Below are 18,550 nucleotides of genomic sequence, written 5' to 3'. Positions count from 1 at the left end.
TGTTTTTTTTTTATTTTTTTAAAAATCGAAGAGATATGCATGGAAATCATCTTTAGAATGAATATTTATTCAATTTTAGCTTTGAAACCCATCAAAAGTTGGTTGAAACTTGACGTGAGAAAAAAACAACGGTTTTTGCTCCTCATATGATAAAACCGTTGTTTTTTTTATTTCTTCAAAAATCAAGGAGAATTTGATGGAAATCATTTTTAGAACGTATTTTTATTCAATTAAGAGCTTGAAATCGTTTGAAACTCATCCAAAAATAAATAGGATCAAAAATAATAGGTATTATGAAATTGCCCCTTATTTAAGAATACTCCATTTCCCCCTACGTCAGTATTTGTCAAACGGCAAAAACATAAACAATCGTTGAACATCAGCAGAATCGAAGCGTTTTTTGCGATTTCTACGCCGAAAAATGAGCTTATTGATACGTAAATGCTGCGTACCGACGTGCAACTACAAGGAAACCTCGTCAGACGTTTGGTTTTACGAGTTTCCGACGCATGGAGAACTTTTCAACACCTGGACAAAGCGTTTTTCGTTCCTGACGACGCTCAGGGGCGACTTGCAAATCATTTGTAGTTCGCATTTCGATGAAAGCTCCTTCAAAAGTGGTATGTTTTTATAATTTTCCGAATATCTGTCCATATATTCAACAACAAAATTTGTTTATTTTAGACGGAGAGTTACGCGAAGACGCCATTCCAACGATGAACATGCCGGAAAAAAGTAAAAATATCGAAGCAACGGATCTTTTTGTTGCCTTATTCATCGACGACTCGGGCAAATTTGTGACTTTCAGTCTTGTGGAGTACAAAACTGTCGAAAAATGGGAGAACGATGACCGATTCGAGTATGCTGTGGCTGAAGTCTTCACCAGCGCGGACAGAATTGATGACAAAAAGTTCGGAACCATGGGCAGTATCTTCAATTGTGCGCGATGTCACACCGGAAAGGAGTTTGGAATTGTTTTCATGCAAAAACGAGACGTACCTGAAGTGCTCGAAGACGAGGAAGAAGTGGTACATGAAACGGAAATTTTTCAAACAGTGGTAAAACCGGAACCTGTATCACCCCGAACCATTGAAATTCCAGTACAAACACAAAAACGCAAGGCCTCTCCGGCTTCCAAGCCGCATCAACAGTCGTTACTGAAGAAATCTCGAACAACGCCGACCAAATCGTCGCTTCCTTCAATCCCAACGAATCCGACAACGAAAGAAGAAACCATCATGGGCGTCAAATTCTTCAGTCAACGCAGTTGTAATAAGTGTGGCGAGACCCCAAGTGACGAAGAAGCTCTACAAAATCACGTGGAAGAGTGTTACGAATCGCGCAATGATAGTTTCTCCGGCAAAACTGTTGTCCGTGGCGGTCAACGGATTCGCGAAAATTACATTTGTACGAAATGCAAAATCTCCGTCATTAAGCGAGATGTTTACGCTCATGCGGAATTCCACGTGAAATTTGCTCCTTATGCGTGTAAATGCTCAAAATGCTTCGCTACGGAAGAGGAACTCAACGAACACTCGAGCATTTGTGGACAACATTTATTCTGCTGCAAAATGTGTCATAAGGAGTTTGTCAAGAAAAAGGACTTTACCGATCACCGAGCTCAAGTTCATGGCATTGCGACTCCAGCAAAACGCAGAAAATAAAGAAAAATTGACTTAAGAAGAGATTTTTATTAGAATTTTTCGTGATTTTGTTCCAAATGTCGCTCAAAAAGCTCTTTTTCGCAAAATTTTCCATCGCAATGCCCACAACTGAACGTATGCGCATCCAAATTGTGCCTTCGCAGGTCGTTCATTGTCGCAAATTTGATGCCACAGCTTTTGCATGCCGGCTTTTCCGTCGATGTGTGAGATTTTTCGTGCTTTTTCAAGTGACCCGCAAACGGAAATCGTCGAGCGCATGTCCCACACTCAAACGGCACTTGACCCGAATGCAAAAATTGATGTTTTCGTAAATCGGATCCCGTTAAAAATCGTTTTTCGCAACTGTCGCATACGAATTTCCTCTCGTTGCGATGACTTCGCATGTGAACGGACCGCGTGCCGCTACTTTTGAAGGCTTTGCAGCAAATTTGGCACACAAAGGGACGTTCGTTGGTGTGCGTGCGGATGTGTTGCGACAAAACGCTCGATTGGCGGAAGGCTGATGGGCAGAGGTGACATTTGAAACGACGTTCGTCGGTGTGCGTTCGCATGTGGACCTTGAGATCGCTGAGACGAGCGTATTTTTTGGGGCAATCGGCGCAGAGATAGTCCCGCGAATCGTTGTGAACGTGTTGATGCACTTTGAGGTTGCTGGCAGTGGTGAAGAGTTTGCGGCACGTTTGGCATTCGAAGGGATGGGACTTTGCGGTTGGTGGAAAATGTTTGCGAAAGTGATGCAGGAAACGTTTTTCCGAAAATCGCATTTTGAAACTGCAAATATTGCATTCCATGAGAGTTTCGGAAGGTTTTTCGTCATTTTTTAACGTTTTTGAGATTGATTTTGAGGTATCAAGTGTTTTTTTGGTTTCATCCAGGTCCATTTTTTCATTAAATTCATAATTTTCGATAATTTTTGGGTCGTTTTCAGCTTCTTCAGGGATTTTAATAATTTTTTTGGTTTCATCAACCATGATTTCATTCAATTTTTCATCTTTTTCGATGATTTTGGGGTCATTTTCAATCGTTTTCGAGACACTTTCTGTCTCATCCAAGATTGGATCGTTCAAAAACTCTTCTTCATCGATATTTTCTTGGCTTTCTGACATTTCAATTGGCAAATCGTTCAATTTTTGACTCTCGTTCATACTCGATTCATCAACTGATTCCTCCGAAACTTCATTTTCTTGCGACGAATCAATTTTTTCCTGTAACTTTTTCTCATTTTTCGTCTTTTTCATCATTTTCGCCTCATCCAGGCGACGTTTGAAGCTCTGGGGACACGTTTCGGAATGTTCCTGCAGTGTTTCAACACTTTCAAAGTACTTTAGACAAACCGTACATGTCAGCGCCTTCTCATGCTGCTTCAGATGATTCATAAAATCCGTCGATTTCACGAACGACAAGTTGCACATCAAACACTGCGACTTTTTTTTCTCTGGCGTTCGATGTGTTTCCATGTGAACCTCCAAATTTTCCTTATTTGCATACCGATTCGGGCATTGCGTGCATCTAAAAGGTCTCGAAATGAACATGTGACTTTGTCGCATATGCCGTTTTTGTTCGATGGCCTTCGTAAAAGTCAAATTGCATGTTTCGCACTTGTAACGTGGCTCCATCGAGTGTTCTTGTTGCTGATGAATGCGCAAATGACTCTTGAGGTTGAACGTTTTTGGGCAATTTTCGCAGCGAAACTTTGTGCCGTTGTGCGTTCGCATGTGTTCGTTTAAAACGCGCTGGATGACGAAGCCTTTGTTGCAAATGAGGCACGTGTAGGGACGAATTGTCGTGTGAGCCGTCTTAAAATGCACTTTTAAGTCACTCGAACGGGCATATGCCTTCGGACATTGTTGGCATTTCCAATTTTTCTCGCCCGTATGCGTTTTGAGGTGATCTCGTAGGGAGCTGCTCGTCGTAAAACGCTTTGGACAGAATTCACAAGGGAATGGTTTGACTCCGGTGTGGATTCTCAAGTGAATTCGCAGGTCGGCAGACAATCCGAACGATTTTGAACAGAAATCGCACATGTGTTGTCTACAAAAAATAGCAAAATAATTAATTTTTAAATTTTTTCAGGTTAAAAAACTCACTTTTCATTATGAATTTTGTAACGATGAGTCCTCAGTTTACTAAAAGACGTGAAAATTTCATCACAAGTCCCACATTTGAAGGATTTTCGATCTTTTTCATCGGAAACAACTTCTTCCTCCAGTTCCTGCGTCTCAATTTCGATGGGAATTGACGTCAAAACGGGTCCCAACAAGTCATCCGGGAGCGTTTCGAGATCCAAATTCGGTGATGCATTCGATGACGTCAAATCAAAAAGCCCATAAACCTCCGAGGCTTGATTGTAGAAGGAATCCATCGTTCAGCGTCTCTCGTTTCTTTGTTTTTGTTTACGTTTTTTCGCACAGCTGTCACCGTTTGACACTTCAAATCGGTCTTTTTTGTTGTGTTTCGTTCCGAAAAAAATCAACTTTTGTTAAATTAGACAATGGAAGGCACTGCCGAAGCACCTGACCAGCCAAAGGAAAAGTCTCAAAGCGATATTTTAGCGGCACGTCGCGAGGCCCGTCGTCGTCGCATCCTGGAAAACTCCAACAACAGACTCTCCAAAATCACGGGACGTGAACACAATGAGCCTCCGCTCGTGGCAGAACAACCAATTTCCACAAATGTCATCTATCCCGGACCCAGAAATGGAACGCGATACGTTCGAACCGACGGAACAGCCGCCCGAAGATGTCTTGGAAATGTTACGAGAACTCCGGTCACAAGCTGGCTTCAATCCATCGAGCTTGGGCAGCGACGAGCAGCCAATACCAAAGGAACCGCCATCGAAATTCGCCAAATTTCTGCAATCGAAGGTGCATTACATGCTCATGGGCGTCATCGTGAGCCTACTTTTTGCCACACATAACGAATGGCTCGTCGGAAATAACGTTTTTTTGCCTTTATTCTGCTGGGAAGCGATCGAAGTGTTTGTCCTGAAGACGTACGTCTCAAAGCTGAACTTTCTCGGGATTATTTTTGTCTTTCTCGGTGTCGATCAGCGTCAAGTGCAGATCATTACGAAGCTGTTGGAGACGCTGAACAAATTATTTAACGATTTTTCGTGTTTTTTGTTCTTTTTTGTCGTGACCCATGTCGCGTTCGGGTACTTTTGGCAACAAAAAGACTTCAATGACGTACTTTTTCCCGCGGGAGAAGTCTGTTTGAACAGCAATTAAAGCTTTAATATTTTTCAAATGGAAAAAAATAATAAAAAACGGGAATTTCTTACTATTTAATACGAGTTTAACTTTTATTTCAAAATATTTTGGTATTTAACATGAGGTTGTGATTCGTAAAAATTGTTCAAAACTTGAAAATATTCTTAAAGGTCTTAAAAATATCCTTCTTTTTGTCGTCATTATTCAAATTTTCCGCTTTCGGCACTTCAAATTTTGATGATTCTTCAATTTTATCAACTACTGGTGTGGCTTTATGGCTTAATTTTACGGGACCCGTATCCCCATCAGCTTTCGGTGGAGATTTTTCCTCGTTGCTCTTACTACTATTGTCGAATTTTGCTTCTTTGTTGGTATTTTGTTCGCTGTGGGGATACCCGAATTCTCAATCTGATCGTTTTTTGGGTGTCGGTGACGTTTTTGTCTTGCGAGGCTTTGTTTCTTCAAGTCCGAAGGGTTTTCGAACGAGATCCAAGTTGCCTTCTTTGATCATTCGTTGCTCCCATTTTTCAAGGTCAATCTTGTACTGAGCAATTTTTTTGTCTCCCTCATCCAAATACGGTTTCTTTTCGACTTCCGACATTTTATTCCATTTCATGCTGATCCTCTTGACATATTCCGTCAGCTTTTCGGTGGATTTTTTCGGGTCAACCGAACGCATTTGAGTCACAAAAACCATGTAACCGCTCAAGGGACGTTTTGGTTTTCCCAAATCCTTGCTGCGTGCCTTGATTACGCGACGAGCGCGATCCTCGACGAGTTTTCTCCGCGCATTTTGGAGACTTTCCTTCATCTCGGGCGTTAGTTTGCTGTTGTATTTGGTGATTTCGACGGCGTATTTTTGTTTTTCTTTCTCGTATTCTTGGACGTAGCGCGTTTTTTTGCTGGCATCAAGTTCTCGCCAGTTTTTTGCGAGCTCCTGTGACACTTGAATAGCCTTTAGCTGCGGATTTTCCGACGCATATTTCGGTCGAGTCTCGAACATGTACAGAAAAAAGGGTGATAAGGGTCTTTTGGGTCGCGGAGGAATGCTAGCGAGCTCCATTTGGGACTTTTTTGTGGAAAATGCACACGGAACCGCTCTGAAAATTGGGGGAAAAAATCAAAACAAAGGGCATGAGGTTTTAAACAAACAAATTTTCGGTCATTTCTTACCCGGTATTTTGCCAGATTTTGTTCAAGTGCACGGCATTGACGCCTCTTATTAAAGATTTGATTGGAAACATGACGAGCTTCTCATGTAATTAGCAAAAAATTCGCAAAAATTTATAGCGTTCTCCCTGTAAAAAATGGCGAAAAGTGCGGTTTAGACAAAGAAACGTCAGTCATCTGTCAATTTGGCCCGAAAAAAAAATAAACAAAGAGTTTCATCAACTCGACTCCTGATTTTTATTGAGTTTTTTCAGTCTTTTTTGGTTCCGAACGACATCCGAGTGCCCCTGAGCGATCATCTCACGTTCCCATTCATCAAGAGCGACTTTATATTTTTCCAAATTTTTCGCTGCTGCATCGATATAAGAATTTTTCTCCGTCTCACTCAATTTTTGCCACTTTCGTTTGATTTTTTTGATGTAATCTTTGAGCAATTTATTTGGTTCCTTTGGGATTTCCTTTAATTTTTCGCCCACAAATACCGCAAAAGCTGTTGGAGGTCTTTTTGGCTTGCCTAGAGCCGTTTTTCGTTGATTTATGGTTTTGCGAGCACGACGTGCGGCACGTTCAGTTCGCGCTGTTTCCACATTTAGCTTCATGGCGGGCGTCAAAGTTCTTCGGTATTCGTACATTGCGATGATGTATTGGCGATATTCCTCTTGAAAACCTTTTTGGAGCTCTTTTTTCTCGGATTCATCTAAATTTCGGTATTTTTCACCGACTAAAGTGTTGATTTCTTGCGGAGATTTGCCGGGATTGTTGGCAGCGATTGATGGACGAACTTTTTTTAGGTAACGAAGGTATGCGCCAAGAGGTCTTTTCGGAGGAGAAGGAAGATTTGCCTTTTCGTAGAGGTTTTTTGCTCCGTTTCCTTTGGATTTTCTGGAAAAAAATAATTTTTTCTTTAATTTTTCGTTAAAAAATTAAGTTTTTTTCTTACTTTGGCTTAATTTTTGATTTTTCAAGGGATTTTTTGTACTCCTCATATTCCTTTTTTGACAGAATTTCATAAGAATTTTTCTCTTCAGCGCTTAAACTCTTCCATTTTTGTCTGATTCTCTTCATGTATTGTCTAAGTGTCTCATTAGGCTCCTTTGAGATCTCTTTCATTTGCTCCCTAACAAAAATTAAAACAGCTTTCTTCGGTTTTTCTGGATTTTTTTCAGTATCTTCGATGCCAAATCGACGTTCTCGACGTTTTTTGCGAACTATTTCTAATTTTTTCTTCATTTCTGGCGTCAAAGCCTTCAAATAAGCCTCTCTTTCTTTGTGATATTCCTCAGTTTCCTTCTTAAAAGCATCTTCATACTCTTTTTTCTTCGAATCTTCCAAAGTTTTGTACTGTTCCCCAATTAATTTGTTAACTTCTTGTGTAATTTTGCCAGGATTTGCAGCTACAACTGTCTCTCGGACCTCTTTTAAGTAACGAAGATAGGCATTCAGAGGTTTCTTTGGAGCAGTAGGCAGTCCAGCAGCTTCATAGATGGATTTGTTATGAGCAGCAGCCAAAAATTGCAAATATCTGAAAGAAAAGTTGAATGATTTTTACGTTTTTCAACGAAATTTGACTTTCATACCCACAAGGTCTCTGAATTAAACCAATTTTGGAGGCACTGAAGGCTCGTATCAGAGAAATCATCACGAAAAACCGAAGAAAAATCGTGGAAATTCGATGAGAATTGTCAATTTCATCAAAAAAGTCAAACGTCAAACCTGTCATTCGTGAAAAAAACAACAAAAACAATCAAAATCGATCGGAAAATCAGAGGAAAAATGTAGTTTTTAGTCAGTTTCGCTCATTTTAACACAAAAAATTAAGATAAATTACCACTCAAAATGACATTCCTGTTGAAAACGAGTGCCATAAACCTAAAACAGGTCCAAACGACCTCGTCTAAGCCATTTTTAAAGTACGGAGCGTACTTGGCCTGCATCATAATTGTCTATTTACTGTACAAAAGTCTCCTGGAGCATGGAAGCGGTGAATTTTTGACGTCATCCAAGCATGTCTTGGATCAGGATTCCGAAGTAGCTCGTGCCCGGGATCCCACATGCAGCTATTGGGACTGTTTCAACGTCTACAGATGCGGGCAGCAACGATTACTGGTGTACGTTTACCCGAATGCCCGTGATTTTGTCGATGAAAACGGCAACAAAGCTGATAAATTTACCAAAGAATTCTACGTGATGCTCCAAACGATCATCAATAGTCGATATTACACCTCGAATCCGAATGAGGCGTGCATTTTCGTCCCCAGCATCGACATGTTGAGTCAGGCAAACATCAACATTGACTTAGTTAATAAAGCCTTGGCTGCTTTACCATAGTAAGAATTCATTTTTTGGTCTATAAAACATTTTTTCATTAATTTTTTGATTTTTTTTAGTTGGGAAAATGGTCAAAATCACCTTTTGTTTAATTTTATTGCGGGCGCCAGTCCCGATTATTCCACCGTTATGGATGTCAATACCGATAAAGCTCTCATTGCGGGAGCTGGCTTCGATACATGGACCTACCGCATGGGTTTTGACGTCTCCATTCCATTTTACAGCCCATTACTGAACGAATTTCGCTTCACAAATCAAAATTACGGACAACGTCGACCTCATCTTCTAGTCTCGCCACAACTGAATCTCTTCTCCAAGCATTTTCGGGTCTTGCAGGAACTTGCATATGATTATCCTGAGCTACTTTTGTTACAAAAGTGCCCTGCTCCAACCACAGGACAAGATAGTGCCGGGCAAAAGCAACCGCAAATGTTCCATTTGGACACTCGTTGCAATTTCCCGAATGGGCGTGAATTCGATTACCCCCAAATTTTGGAAAAAGCGACATTTTGCTTGATCGCACGTGGCGTAAGACTCTCACAACCGAATTTCATCGAAGCAATGGCAGCTGGATGCATTCCCGTAGTCATGGCAGACAATTATGTCATGCCGTTTAGCGAAATTTTGGACTGGAATTTGGCTTCCATACAAATTCGCGAAGGAGATTTGCATTCCGTGATGAGCGTTTTAAAAGCGGTATCGAAACAAAAAATTATTGAACTGCAAAAACACGTCAAATTCTTCTACGATCGATATTTTTCGAGTTTGGAAAAAATTACGATGACTGTTCTGGATGAGCTGAATGACAGAGTGTTCCCACATTTGGCAAAAGATTACAATTATTGGAATTTACCATCGAATTCCGTGCAAAATCCGTTATTTTTGCCCATCATAGCGCCACAAAGTCAGGGATTTACTGCCGTTATTCTCACCTACGACAGAGTTGAAAGTCTCTTTACGCTCATACAAAAATTGGCGGTTGTTCCGTCGTTGCAAAAGATTCTCGTTATATGGAATAATCAGAAAAAGGCGCCGCCACATAGTAAGTTTTAACGAAATTTCTGAAAAAAAAAATTTTTTTTATTAATTTTTAAAATTTTTTAGTCAATCACTTCCCAAAAATCTCAAAACCCTTGAAAGTTATTCAAACCAAGGCAAATAAACTTTCGAATCGATTTTATCCCTATGAAGACATTGAAACGGAAGCTATTCTCACAATTGATGACGACATCGTGATGTTAACTGCTGATGAGCTTGATTTCGGGTATGAAGTATGGAGAGAGCATTATGATCGAATTGTCGGATTTCCGAGCAGAACGCATGTTTGGGATAATGTCACCGAAAAATGGCGTTACGAGTCGGAATGGACTAATCAAATTAGTATGGTTTTGACTGGAGCAGCGTTTCATCATAAGGTGAGTTTTATTTGTGAAGAAGTTTAAAGTATTTAGAAAAATTTAGAAAAAAATTTAAAAAAAAAAATTAAAAATACATTTGAAAAGAAAAAAATTAAATTTAGAAAAAAATGAGTTATATTTTTCGAAAATCCAAAGTGAAAATATCAAAAAATTGTCATTTTCAAATTTTTACAGTAAAAAATGAAATTAAAAACATTATAAATTGGTTGATTTTTTTATTTAAATTTTCGTTTAAATTTTATTAAATTTTTTATTAAGTATTTTTGACTAAAAAATACTGATTTGCTTCAAAATTGTTCAAAAATCTTTAATTAAAAATTTGTATTTTTTTTTTTATTTTTTTTTTTTTTTTGATTAAAATTGTCCCAAGGTTGAGTTAAGAAATTCAATTCGAAGCAATAAAAAATTTTAAAATATTAAAACTATCCAAAAATTAAAAAAAAAAAATTTTTTAAATAATTTTTGGGCTTTTAATAAATTTTTTAATATTTTTTGAAGATTTTTTTTAAATTTATGAATAATTTTTTTAAATATAATTTTTTATTTAAAATAATTTTTAAATTAATTTCTTTTATTCCTTTTTAATTAAATTTAGAAAAAAATTGCTAAAAGTAACAAAAAAATAAGGAAGAATTATTTTTCCAACCAACTTTCCAAATTTTTCCACCCTTTTGATTATTATTACCTTCTTAGATTTTCGAAAAATCAAATTATTGAACTTGCCTAAAAAATTGCCATAAAATTGACGAAAATTAATATTTTTAAATAATTTTCCTTCTTTTCCCTTTTTGCAGTATTGGAGTTACATGTACACCAACGCCATGCCAGGCGACATCAAAGAATGGGTGGACGAGCACATGAACTGCGAAGACATTGCAATGAACTTTTTGGTAGCCAACATCACGAACAAGCCCCCAATCAAAGTGACACCCCGCAAAAAGTTCAAATGCCCGGAATGCACAAACACGGAAATGCTCTCAGCTGACTTGAATCACATGATGGAACGATCCGCTTGCATCAACAGATTCGCAAAGATTTATGGCACGATGCCGCTCAAAAGTGTCGAATTTCGCGCAGATCCGGTACTGTTCAAGGACAACTTCCCGGAGAAATTGAAGCGATTTAATGACATTGGGAACTTGTAGGCAGCTTTTTTCTAAGTTATTCAGTATTTGTTAAGGTTTAAAAGTAAAAAAAAAACAGAATTAATGTGTAGTAGATGTTAGATGACGAGAAAAAGTGAAAAATAAATCATTTGAATTAGCAAGTATGATCATTTATTTTCGCTTGATGTTGTTTTTGTCGCGGGTCAGAGACTTATTTCTTGGCTTTTGGGATCTTGGGTGCCTTCAATGTGCCCATGGCTTGTGCCTTCAAGACCTTGACGACCTTTTGTTCGTCGATGAGGAAAGCGCGAACGATCTTCTCCTTCAAGCATTTGTGGCACAAGACGCCACCGAAGCTGCGGGACACGGTCTTCAAGCGACGGCACATGCGTGGGCGTTCGCTGGGACGTGTGGGTTGGATACCCTTCAACTTTTCCTTGCATTGACCGCAACGAGGAACCGAACGTTGCTTCTTCATGTACAAGTAGACGAGACGTCCTCCGGGTGTTCGGACAACACGTCTGCGGTTGGAACGTGTGTTGTACGACAAGCGTCTACGTAATGTTAATCTTTGAACCATTTTGAATGATGTTTTGGGTCAATTTGCTGCAATGAAAAGAGAAAATTTGACGATTAGTACGGAAATTCGCAAGGTTTGAGGTTATGTTCGAACAAAACAAGGCTCTTTATCATGTCACAACATCCATAAACTCCCAAAACAGAAGATTTGGACTAAATTTCACTCATTTTCATTAAGATTTCAAACATCAACGAGTCTAAATTCCTCGAATTTCCACATTTATCCATGAATCATGTCACAAAAACACTCGCGACATCCATTCGCTTCAGTACTACTGCCACATGTGCCAGGACAACAATTTTGAACAACACATTTATCACGTTAATTTTGCATTTTCGCAGCCATTTTCATCACAAACACGACTTTGGAGCACTTGTTTTGTCAATCCGAACATATTTTCACGTGGAAAAGCCCGATTTTCCGGCGAAAACTCACTTTAAAATTGAACGAAAATCTTGTGTACTGTACACTACAAAGGGTCCAGTGAGAAAGAACGATTTGACAGGTGCGCGAAAAGACCCCAATGAGCAAGGAACGATTTGACAGGTCAGCAGAAAAGATCCCAATGAGCAAGAAACGTCGACATCGTGATTTCATGTGGACCTCAACGTGAGTTCATCGTGAATTCCGAGCCGTTGTTCATAGCCGTTGGTCATCTGAAGCTAAAAAGCTACTAAAAAAGCTCTAAGTAGCAGAAAACGAGGAAAAAAGAAAAAAAACCAAGGAAAATATCAGAAAAATAACATAAAAAAAGAAATACCTGAAGAGGAAATGTACGTTGAAAAGCTCCAATATCCTTGTTCTGTGACCTTTTCAATCCACTGCTTCCTGAAAACTTCCGGAGCTCCATCGAGCATGTTTCTGCTTCCAAAAAGGCGTAGTTTCGTTCAGTTATTCAGTAGTTTCATTTACAAAATTTGTACAATTTTGTTATTTTTTCGTTTTTAAGGCTATTATATTTAATTATTTCACTTTATGTCACCCATCTCTCCGATTTTATCGAAATAGTTCAGGGAGTTGCGGGAATGCTTAAATTTAAGAGGAAAATAAAAAAAATCACTGAAAGTTTTGATTTGAAAAATTGGGAAAATTAATCAAAATTAAAGTAAATTTATTTCGAAATTGTCAGATAATATAAAATTTATTTGATTTTTTGAATTTTAAAAATGAAAATTTAAATTTCAAATTTTAAACCTTCTTTTCTGACAATTTCGAAATAAATTTACTAAAATTTTATTAATTTTTCCCAATTTTTCAATTCGAAATTTGAAAAACATGTTTGATATTTGCTAATTTTCTAATCTTTACAAATGTTTTCTATTGGTGTTGCGATTTTTTTATTTTCCTCCTAAATTTGAGGATTCCCGCAACTCCCTGGAGGAAAAATAAAAATATTTAGAAGAACAGGAAATTTTTTGACATTTTTGGTACTATTTGGCTAAAAAATAATTAAAATAGCAAATTTACATTTAAAGGATGTTAAATATGAATTTAAATTGCTTTAACAACGCATAACTTATCGAAATTTAGATAAAAAAAATTTTGAGTCACGTGACCAAAATTATTATTTTTTCTTAAATTTTAGTTTTGTGAAATTTTATTTCAATTTTAGCTTAAAACTTTGAAATAATAAAAACAAAAATTAATTTAATGTGAATAATCAACGTTTAACGTTAAAAAATGTAAAAAAAAGTAGTAAAAAAATTAAATAATTTTGAACTTTGATACACTTAAGAGAAGGAGAATGCTCCATGTTTGCTCTTGACTTAATGAAAAGACCGATTTGCCGCCAATTTGCTTCCAATGAGCCCATCAACAGAATATCAAGAAAATTTAATATTTTTTTTATTCCTTAAATTATTCTTTTAACTTAGAATATTTATTACGACTGTGCCAATCTAAACATTAGTGGTCCATTGTATCCAAAAATGAGTCCTGTAATTGGATTCGGGGCAAATTGCAGACAATTGATATCCCAATTTTTGTCCGTTTTTAACGACTTAACTCGTTGTTCGCTAAACGGCTTGTCAAGTTCATAAAAAATCCCGTATGTCTCGAAATTGTATCCGGGCAGGCCTTTTTTGAAGCCAATAAATAAAATTTTCCTCGTCGGCGACACAGAAAGAAAATAATAAAAATTCGGAAAGTGCTGCAAAACGTGCAATCGTTGTCCAAATGTCTCTTTTTGTGTACTGATGACTTCAATAACTTGCAACAACGGATTAAAACTGACGAAAAAATCATTCACAACGGCAATTGTGGTGTCTCCGCTGACGGTTATCAAGTTACTGTGAAACTGCTTGAGATTCAAATCCTTTTCAATGTTCCAATATTGCACGTAGTGATAAAGTTTTGGCCATCGCGGCATATTTGCGCCATCTTTCCACAGCGCTTTCTCGTATTCCACGTAGAGATCATCGAGAGACATGGTCTTTGTCGTTAAATGCTCAAAAACTTTGCACATTTTTTCGATTTCGACTATCACATTGCTGGCATCATGCAATTCGGCGAAAAATCTGCCGCATTTGTCTTTGGTTGGGGTGAAATTTTGATATTCTAGAGTGCCAAAATTTTGGTTTATCACATCGATTCGTCGTTGGAGGCACTTTAAAGTGAATTTCAAGTCGCTGATTCCTTCGTCATCCGTTAAACCATCGATTTTTTCCATAAAATCCGTCACATAGTAGAAGAGCCTTATGAAATATTGTATCCCGATGGAGTAGGACCAACATCGATTGTTACCTCCTTTATACTGTTCCATCGTTTCAAGCACAAAATTCACGATTATCATGAAAACTTCCAATAATTTCCATGAATCTCCCGTCGTGTAAGCGGCAAGAGCTGTAACATGCAATTTTTCTCGAATTATCGTCTTTGTGGTTGTCGTCAACAAATGACTCGAGTTGCCCGGGATAAATTTGATGAATCGCACAACGGTGTCAGGAACTGCAGAAATTACTTTCAATATCACGTCATTTTCCCAATCGTAAAAATAAATCTGATGTCGATTACTGAAAATGAGAAAAAACGATTCTGGCTCGAATTGAATTGATGCAATCGGTGTGAGATTGTCGTCGTCATTGTTAGCCAACTCGACATACTTTCGATGCAAAACGCCGTCTTTGTAGATGTAAACTTTGGATTTGACTGTTCCCACAGCCAAGATGCCGGCATCTGTGTGCGGATGGAAATTCATGCACCAAACTGTGCGATCTGTGATAATTTTCCACTTGACGACCAGCGTAAAGGCATTCAGTACGTACAGGATACGAGAGCTGTGACATGTTGCAAAATATTTCCTGGAAAACATGAAAATTCATCAAAATTCTTGCAAATTAAATAAAATCTTAAAAATCTCACCCGTCAGCCGAGAATTCAATGGAAAAGGTTGATCGCAAGTTTTCCGGCAGTGATGTGATTTGCTGTTGACAAAAGAGGGAAATTTACAATTTTTCATTAAAAAAATAAGGAAAAACTTACTTTTAATTGACATTCTTCCGATTCGATAGCTTTGTCAAGGAAAAGTCTTTCTGCTTTTGAAAATGCCAATTCTTTCAGCTTTTTTGTCACACAAAATCCCTGCTGCTTTGCACACAATAAATTACAAATATTCGTCTTCGGCTTGAAGACCATTTTCAAAAATTTTCCTGTTTATCTTTGTTGCGGGACCAAAACACAGCTATTACGCGCTTTTTTTCCTACGAGGAGTTTATTAAGGGCATAAGTCTGTGTATGTGTCTTTGGAGATGTGACCTTTACGATGAGACAACTTGGGAAACAGGACTTGGAATAATAAAATTGTTGAGAAATGAGAAGAAAATTTGAAAGGCAAGTATTTGAAAAAAAAATACCTTCAAAATATTAGAAAAACTTGACTTAAGCTTAAACTTAAAAACTTATGAGACTTGCAAAAATATCCAAAAATACTTTGACTTAAGGTGAGGTGACTTAAGTTGAAATGACTTAAGCTTTGGTTGAAAAAAAAATGAAAGTAACTTAAGTGACTTAAGCTTAAAAAGAGTTTCAAAAAAAATTTGACTTAAGCTTAAGTTTCAGAAAATTAAAAAAAAATATGTGACTTAAGCTTGAAAATATTTCGACTTAAGCTTAAGTTAGAAATTTTTTTAATTTATGTAATTTAAGCTTAAAAAGAGTTTCAAAAAAATTTTGACTTAAGCTTAAGTTTCAGAAAATAAAAAAAAAATATGTGACTTAAGCTTGAAAATATTAAACTTAATATATAAGTTAGAAATATTTAACGCAAACTTAAGCTTAAAAAGAGCCAAGCAAAAAACGATAATGGAGTTTCAAAAAATCAACTTTGAATGTGTTGAGCGCGAAACGTATTTTAACCAAACATAAAGAAATTTTTTTTAAATGACTAAATGGGCAGGTCATTTGGCACGCAAATCCCGACCGCGCCCCTAAGTTAAAAGTTTAAAAAATAAAAAAAAATATGTGACTTAAGCTTAAAAAATATCTTTATTTAAGCTTAAGTTAGAAAAATAATAAAAAAATGAAAAATTATAAAAAAAATAATAAAATACCTACTTATAAACTTTTGAAAATTGTAAGAAAAGAGAAAAAATCAATTTCGTCAAAATTCTAACAAAATTTAAAATTCTCCTTTCTAAATTGTTTTAAAAGAAATTGTAAAATTTCAGTAATTATTTTCAATTTTAAAAAAAATAATTTCGAACATTAGTTTTGCATTTTCTTAATTTTTCAAATTTTGAATGAAATCCATTCAATTTTGTAATTTTGATTTTCAAAATTAATCCACAAAAATATGCAAAATCTTAAGAAATTTGAAAATTTGTTCTTTTATTTCATCCTTAAGTTTTTGTATTTGACTTAATGTGATGTTATTCTTAAGCTTAAGTTATAAGTCAATTGACTAAAGTATGCAAAAAAACATGAGTTAAACTTAAGGTTACAAAGCCAATGTATGCCTTTAACTTAAGTTTAAGTCAGAAAATTATTTGGATTCAGTAGAATTTTGACTTAAGCTTAAGTTTAAAAAAAGGTTGAAATAAGTCAAAAATTTTTGGATTTTCAATCAAGCAAATATTATTTTTTTTTTTAAATTAAAAAAAAACTTAAATTAAATACATTTATTTGACTTACGCTCTTAAGTTTGGCTTAAGTCATAAGTTGAATAACTTAGACTTTTAACTTATTTTTTATGGCATTATCCTTTTTTGCCATATACAAAGCAATATATTGCAAGCGGCAATAATTTTTTCCGAGACTTGCCTGTGCATATTCATCCGTACGCAAATGTCCCAGTAGTCATCGGAAAAAATCAACAAAGCTCTGATCTCGTTTCCGAACAAATTCACTCAATTACGGACCATTCCACGAGTCAAGCCACGCTAAATCGCCTCGAAAAATGAGTCGAAATACCGCGGAAAGTGTACAAGCGAAATCGGGCTCCGGCAGCGGCAGCAACAAAAACATCCAGAGCAGCGAAGTATCATCCTCCAACAAAAATGGCTCATCTCGTCCAAAGGAAAGAAATTCCGCGGCAACTGCAAATATTGTCGTCGAAGACAGCTCGGACGACGATAATGCCGAGAAAATTCGCGTGGGCAAACAATATCAAGCCACATGCCCCGAAATGCAAACCACAAAACCGACCGATGGGAATTCCGACGACAAGGCGTTGCTTGTTTGGACTCCCACAACAGCGATAGACGAACAACAAATTGACGACTACGTGAGAACGGCACAAGAAAAGTACGGATATAATATGGAACAGGCACTGGGGATGCTGTATTGGCACAGTTACGACTTGAAAAGTGCCATGGATGACTTGTGCAACTTCATGCCGTACCCCAACGAGTGGTCACAAGAAGACGAAGTGTTGTTCGAGCAAGCGTTCCAGTTCCACGGGAAGAGTTTTAATCGCATTCGACAAATGTTGCCGGACAAAAGTGTCGGCAGCTTGGTGAAATATTACTATTCGTGGAAGAAATCTCGCACAAAAACCAGCGTCATGGATCGTCAGGAGCAGTTACAGGCGAAAAATGGCGTTTCGGACAACAACAGCGAACGTGATAGTAATTCCGACGTGGATGACAAGAACGGCATCAAAGTTGAAGGAGATGCAACGAAAACAGCAACAGATCCCATTAACTCGTCCGCGATCAACAATTGCAGCGGATGCGGCGTCGCCTGTACCGAAGTTCATAACACGGTGCATGGCAAACTTTGTTCCAGTTGTCATCATCATTTTAAGCGAACCGGCATTTTGCGTCCCATTTCGGCGCCGAAACACTTTGGAAAGCGATCTCAAACGAGCGACAACGGGAAATACAAGAAACATCCACCGAAAGGCATTTATTTCAATCACGACGACATCGTTGCCCTTGCACAAGCTAAACAAAATCCCGGCACGCGGAACAAACAAAGCGACATTGTCGTCGGGATGGAACGCGAATGCGCCTCACATTGGACCCGCATTCAAAGTAACAAGCAAAAGCTGAGTCGAACACGGCAAAAAGTCGCAGCAGCGTTGAAGGAATGTCTCAAACCCGATTCGAATAATCGCGTGAGTGTTCGTTGGACCAACGACGAATATTTGCTGGCAGTGCAGGGCGTCAAAAATCACGGAAAGGATTTCGCGACAATCGCTAATATTTTGGGAACCAAGACGGAGGCTCAGATCAAGACATTTTTCGTAAATTATCGTCGGCGATACAATTTGGATAAACTCGTAAGGGAATATGATGCGAAAAATGGCAAAGCGGCAAAGGATTCGAGTTCGACGAAGGGAGCAGGAAAGGAAAATGCGACGCAAGCAGAAACGTCAATGTCTGTGGAAATTGATCTGGATGAGGAAAATACAAACACAAATGCGAATGATGAGGATGTCACGATGACTCCCGTAGCGCAGTAAGATGTTAAGAGATAAAATACTTGAGGCAAGTGAAATTTTGAGAAAAATGTTTCACATTGTTTAAGAGCGAATTCTAATATTTTTTTCGAAAATTGTCTTTTTTTGATTTTTAAAGTCGAAAATTGATGAAAATTTTCACAAAAAATCTGGAAATTTTTAAAAATTTAAGAATTT

The 18,550-nt window shown here is 37.5% G+C and overlaps 8 protein-coding genes across 8 annotated transcripts; 4 read left to right on the top strand and 4 right to left on the bottom strand.

Annotated features, from left to right (window-relative positions):
• Nucleotides 1-363: 363 nt before the first annotated feature.
• Nucleotides 364-1,704, top strand: LOC134832345 (uncharacterized). Its single transcript, XM_063846337.1, has 2 exons — nucleotides 364-620; nucleotides 685-1,704. The coding sequence occupies exons 1-2, from the start codon at nucleotides 422-424 to the stop codon at nucleotides 1,662-1,664; spliced, it is 1,179 nt and encodes a 392-aa protein (XP_063702407.1). The 5' UTR covers nucleotides 364-421; the 3' UTR covers nucleotides 1,665-1,704.
• Nucleotides 1,628-6,182, bottom strand: LOC134828587 (zinc finger protein 234-like). Its single transcript, XM_063841566.1, has 4 exons — nucleotides 6,047-6,182; nucleotides 5,279-5,973; nucleotides 3,752-4,004; nucleotides 1,628-3,695 (listed from the first exon to the last, which is right to left on the bottom strand). The coding sequence occupies exons 1-4, from the start codon at nucleotides 6,115-6,117 to the stop codon at nucleotides 1,694-1,696; spliced, it is 3,021 nt and encodes a 1,006-aa protein (XP_063697636.1). The 5' UTR covers nucleotides 6,118-6,182; the 3' UTR covers nucleotides 1,628-1,693.
• Nucleotides 4,088-4,951, top strand: LOC134832348 (uncharacterized). The gene is given in 2 exon segments (XM_063846341.1): nucleotides 4,088-4,347; nucleotides 4,349-4,951. Coding segments are annotated over 2 exon segments (735 nt in total). The 5' UTR covers nucleotides 4,088-4,155; the 3' UTR covers nucleotides 4,892-4,951.
• Nucleotides 6,183-6,261: 79 nt separating the features above from the next.
• Nucleotides 6,262-7,721, bottom strand: LOC134828586 (uncharacterized). Its single transcript, XM_063841564.1, has 3 exons — nucleotides 7,621-7,721; nucleotides 6,984-7,565; nucleotides 6,262-6,925 (listed from the first exon to the last, which is right to left on the bottom strand). The coding sequence occupies exons 1-3, from the start codon at nucleotides 7,680-7,682 to the stop codon at nucleotides 6,262-6,264; spliced, it is 1,308 nt and encodes a 435-aa protein (XP_063697634.1). The 5' UTR covers nucleotides 7,683-7,721.
• A 63-nt stretch (nucleotides 7,722-7,784) lies between these two features.
• Nucleotides 7,785-11,051, top strand: LOC134832896 (exostosin-2). The gene is made up of 4 exons (XM_063847102.1): nucleotides 7,785-8,370; nucleotides 8,431-9,413; nucleotides 9,476-9,786; nucleotides 10,584-11,051. The coding sequence occupies exons 1-4, from the start codon at nucleotides 7,880-7,882 to the stop codon at nucleotides 10,932-10,934; spliced, it is 2,136 nt and encodes a 711-aa protein (XP_063703172.1). The 5' UTR covers nucleotides 7,785-7,879; the 3' UTR covers nucleotides 10,935-11,051.
• On the bottom strand, nucleotides 11,044-11,992 carry LOC134832898 (large ribosomal subunit protein eL34). The gene is made up of 2 exons (XM_063847103.1): nucleotides 11,911-11,992; nucleotides 11,044-11,501 (listed from the first exon to the last, which is right to left on the bottom strand). The coding sequence occupies exon 2, from the start codon at nucleotides 11,473-11,475 to the stop codon at nucleotides 11,107-11,109; it is 369 nt and encodes a 122-aa protein (XP_063703173.1). The 5' UTR covers nucleotides 11,476-11,501; nucleotides 11,911-11,992; the 3' UTR covers nucleotides 11,044-11,106.
• Nucleotides 11,993-13,239: 1,247 nt separating this feature from the next.
• On the bottom strand, nucleotides 13,240-15,223 carry LOC134830540 (uncharacterized). Its single transcript, XM_063844053.1, has 3 exons — nucleotides 14,956-15,223; nucleotides 14,836-14,897; nucleotides 13,240-14,774 (listed from the first exon to the last, which is right to left on the bottom strand). Exons 1-3 carry the CDS (start codon nucleotides 15,106-15,108, stop codon nucleotides 13,358-13,360), a joined length of 1,632 nt encoding a protein of 543 aa, XP_063700123.1. The 5' UTR covers nucleotides 15,109-15,223; the 3' UTR covers nucleotides 13,240-13,357.
• A 1,561-nt stretch (nucleotides 15,224-16,784) lies between these two features.
• Nucleotides 16,785-18,376, top strand: LOC134832850 (REST corepressor 1-like). Its single transcript, XM_063847046.1, has one exon. The coding sequence runs from the start codon at nucleotides 16,868-16,870 to the stop codon at nucleotides 18,374-18,376; it is 1,509 nt and encodes a 502-aa protein (XP_063703116.1). The 5' UTR covers nucleotides 16,785-16,867.
• Nucleotides 18,377-18,550: the final 174 nt, after the last annotated feature.

Source organism: Culicoides brevitarsis, chromosome 2, assembly GCF_036172545.1.
Source record: "Culicoides brevitarsis isolate CSIRO-B50_1 chromosome 2, AGI_CSIRO_Cbre_v1, whole genome shotgun sequence".
Classification (NCBI taxonomy): Eukaryota; Metazoa; Arthropoda; class Insecta; order Diptera; family Ceratopogonidae; genus Culicoides; species Culicoides brevitarsis.
Note: the sequence above shows the minus strand (reverse complement) of the source record. Positions and strands in the feature narration are given on the sequence as shown.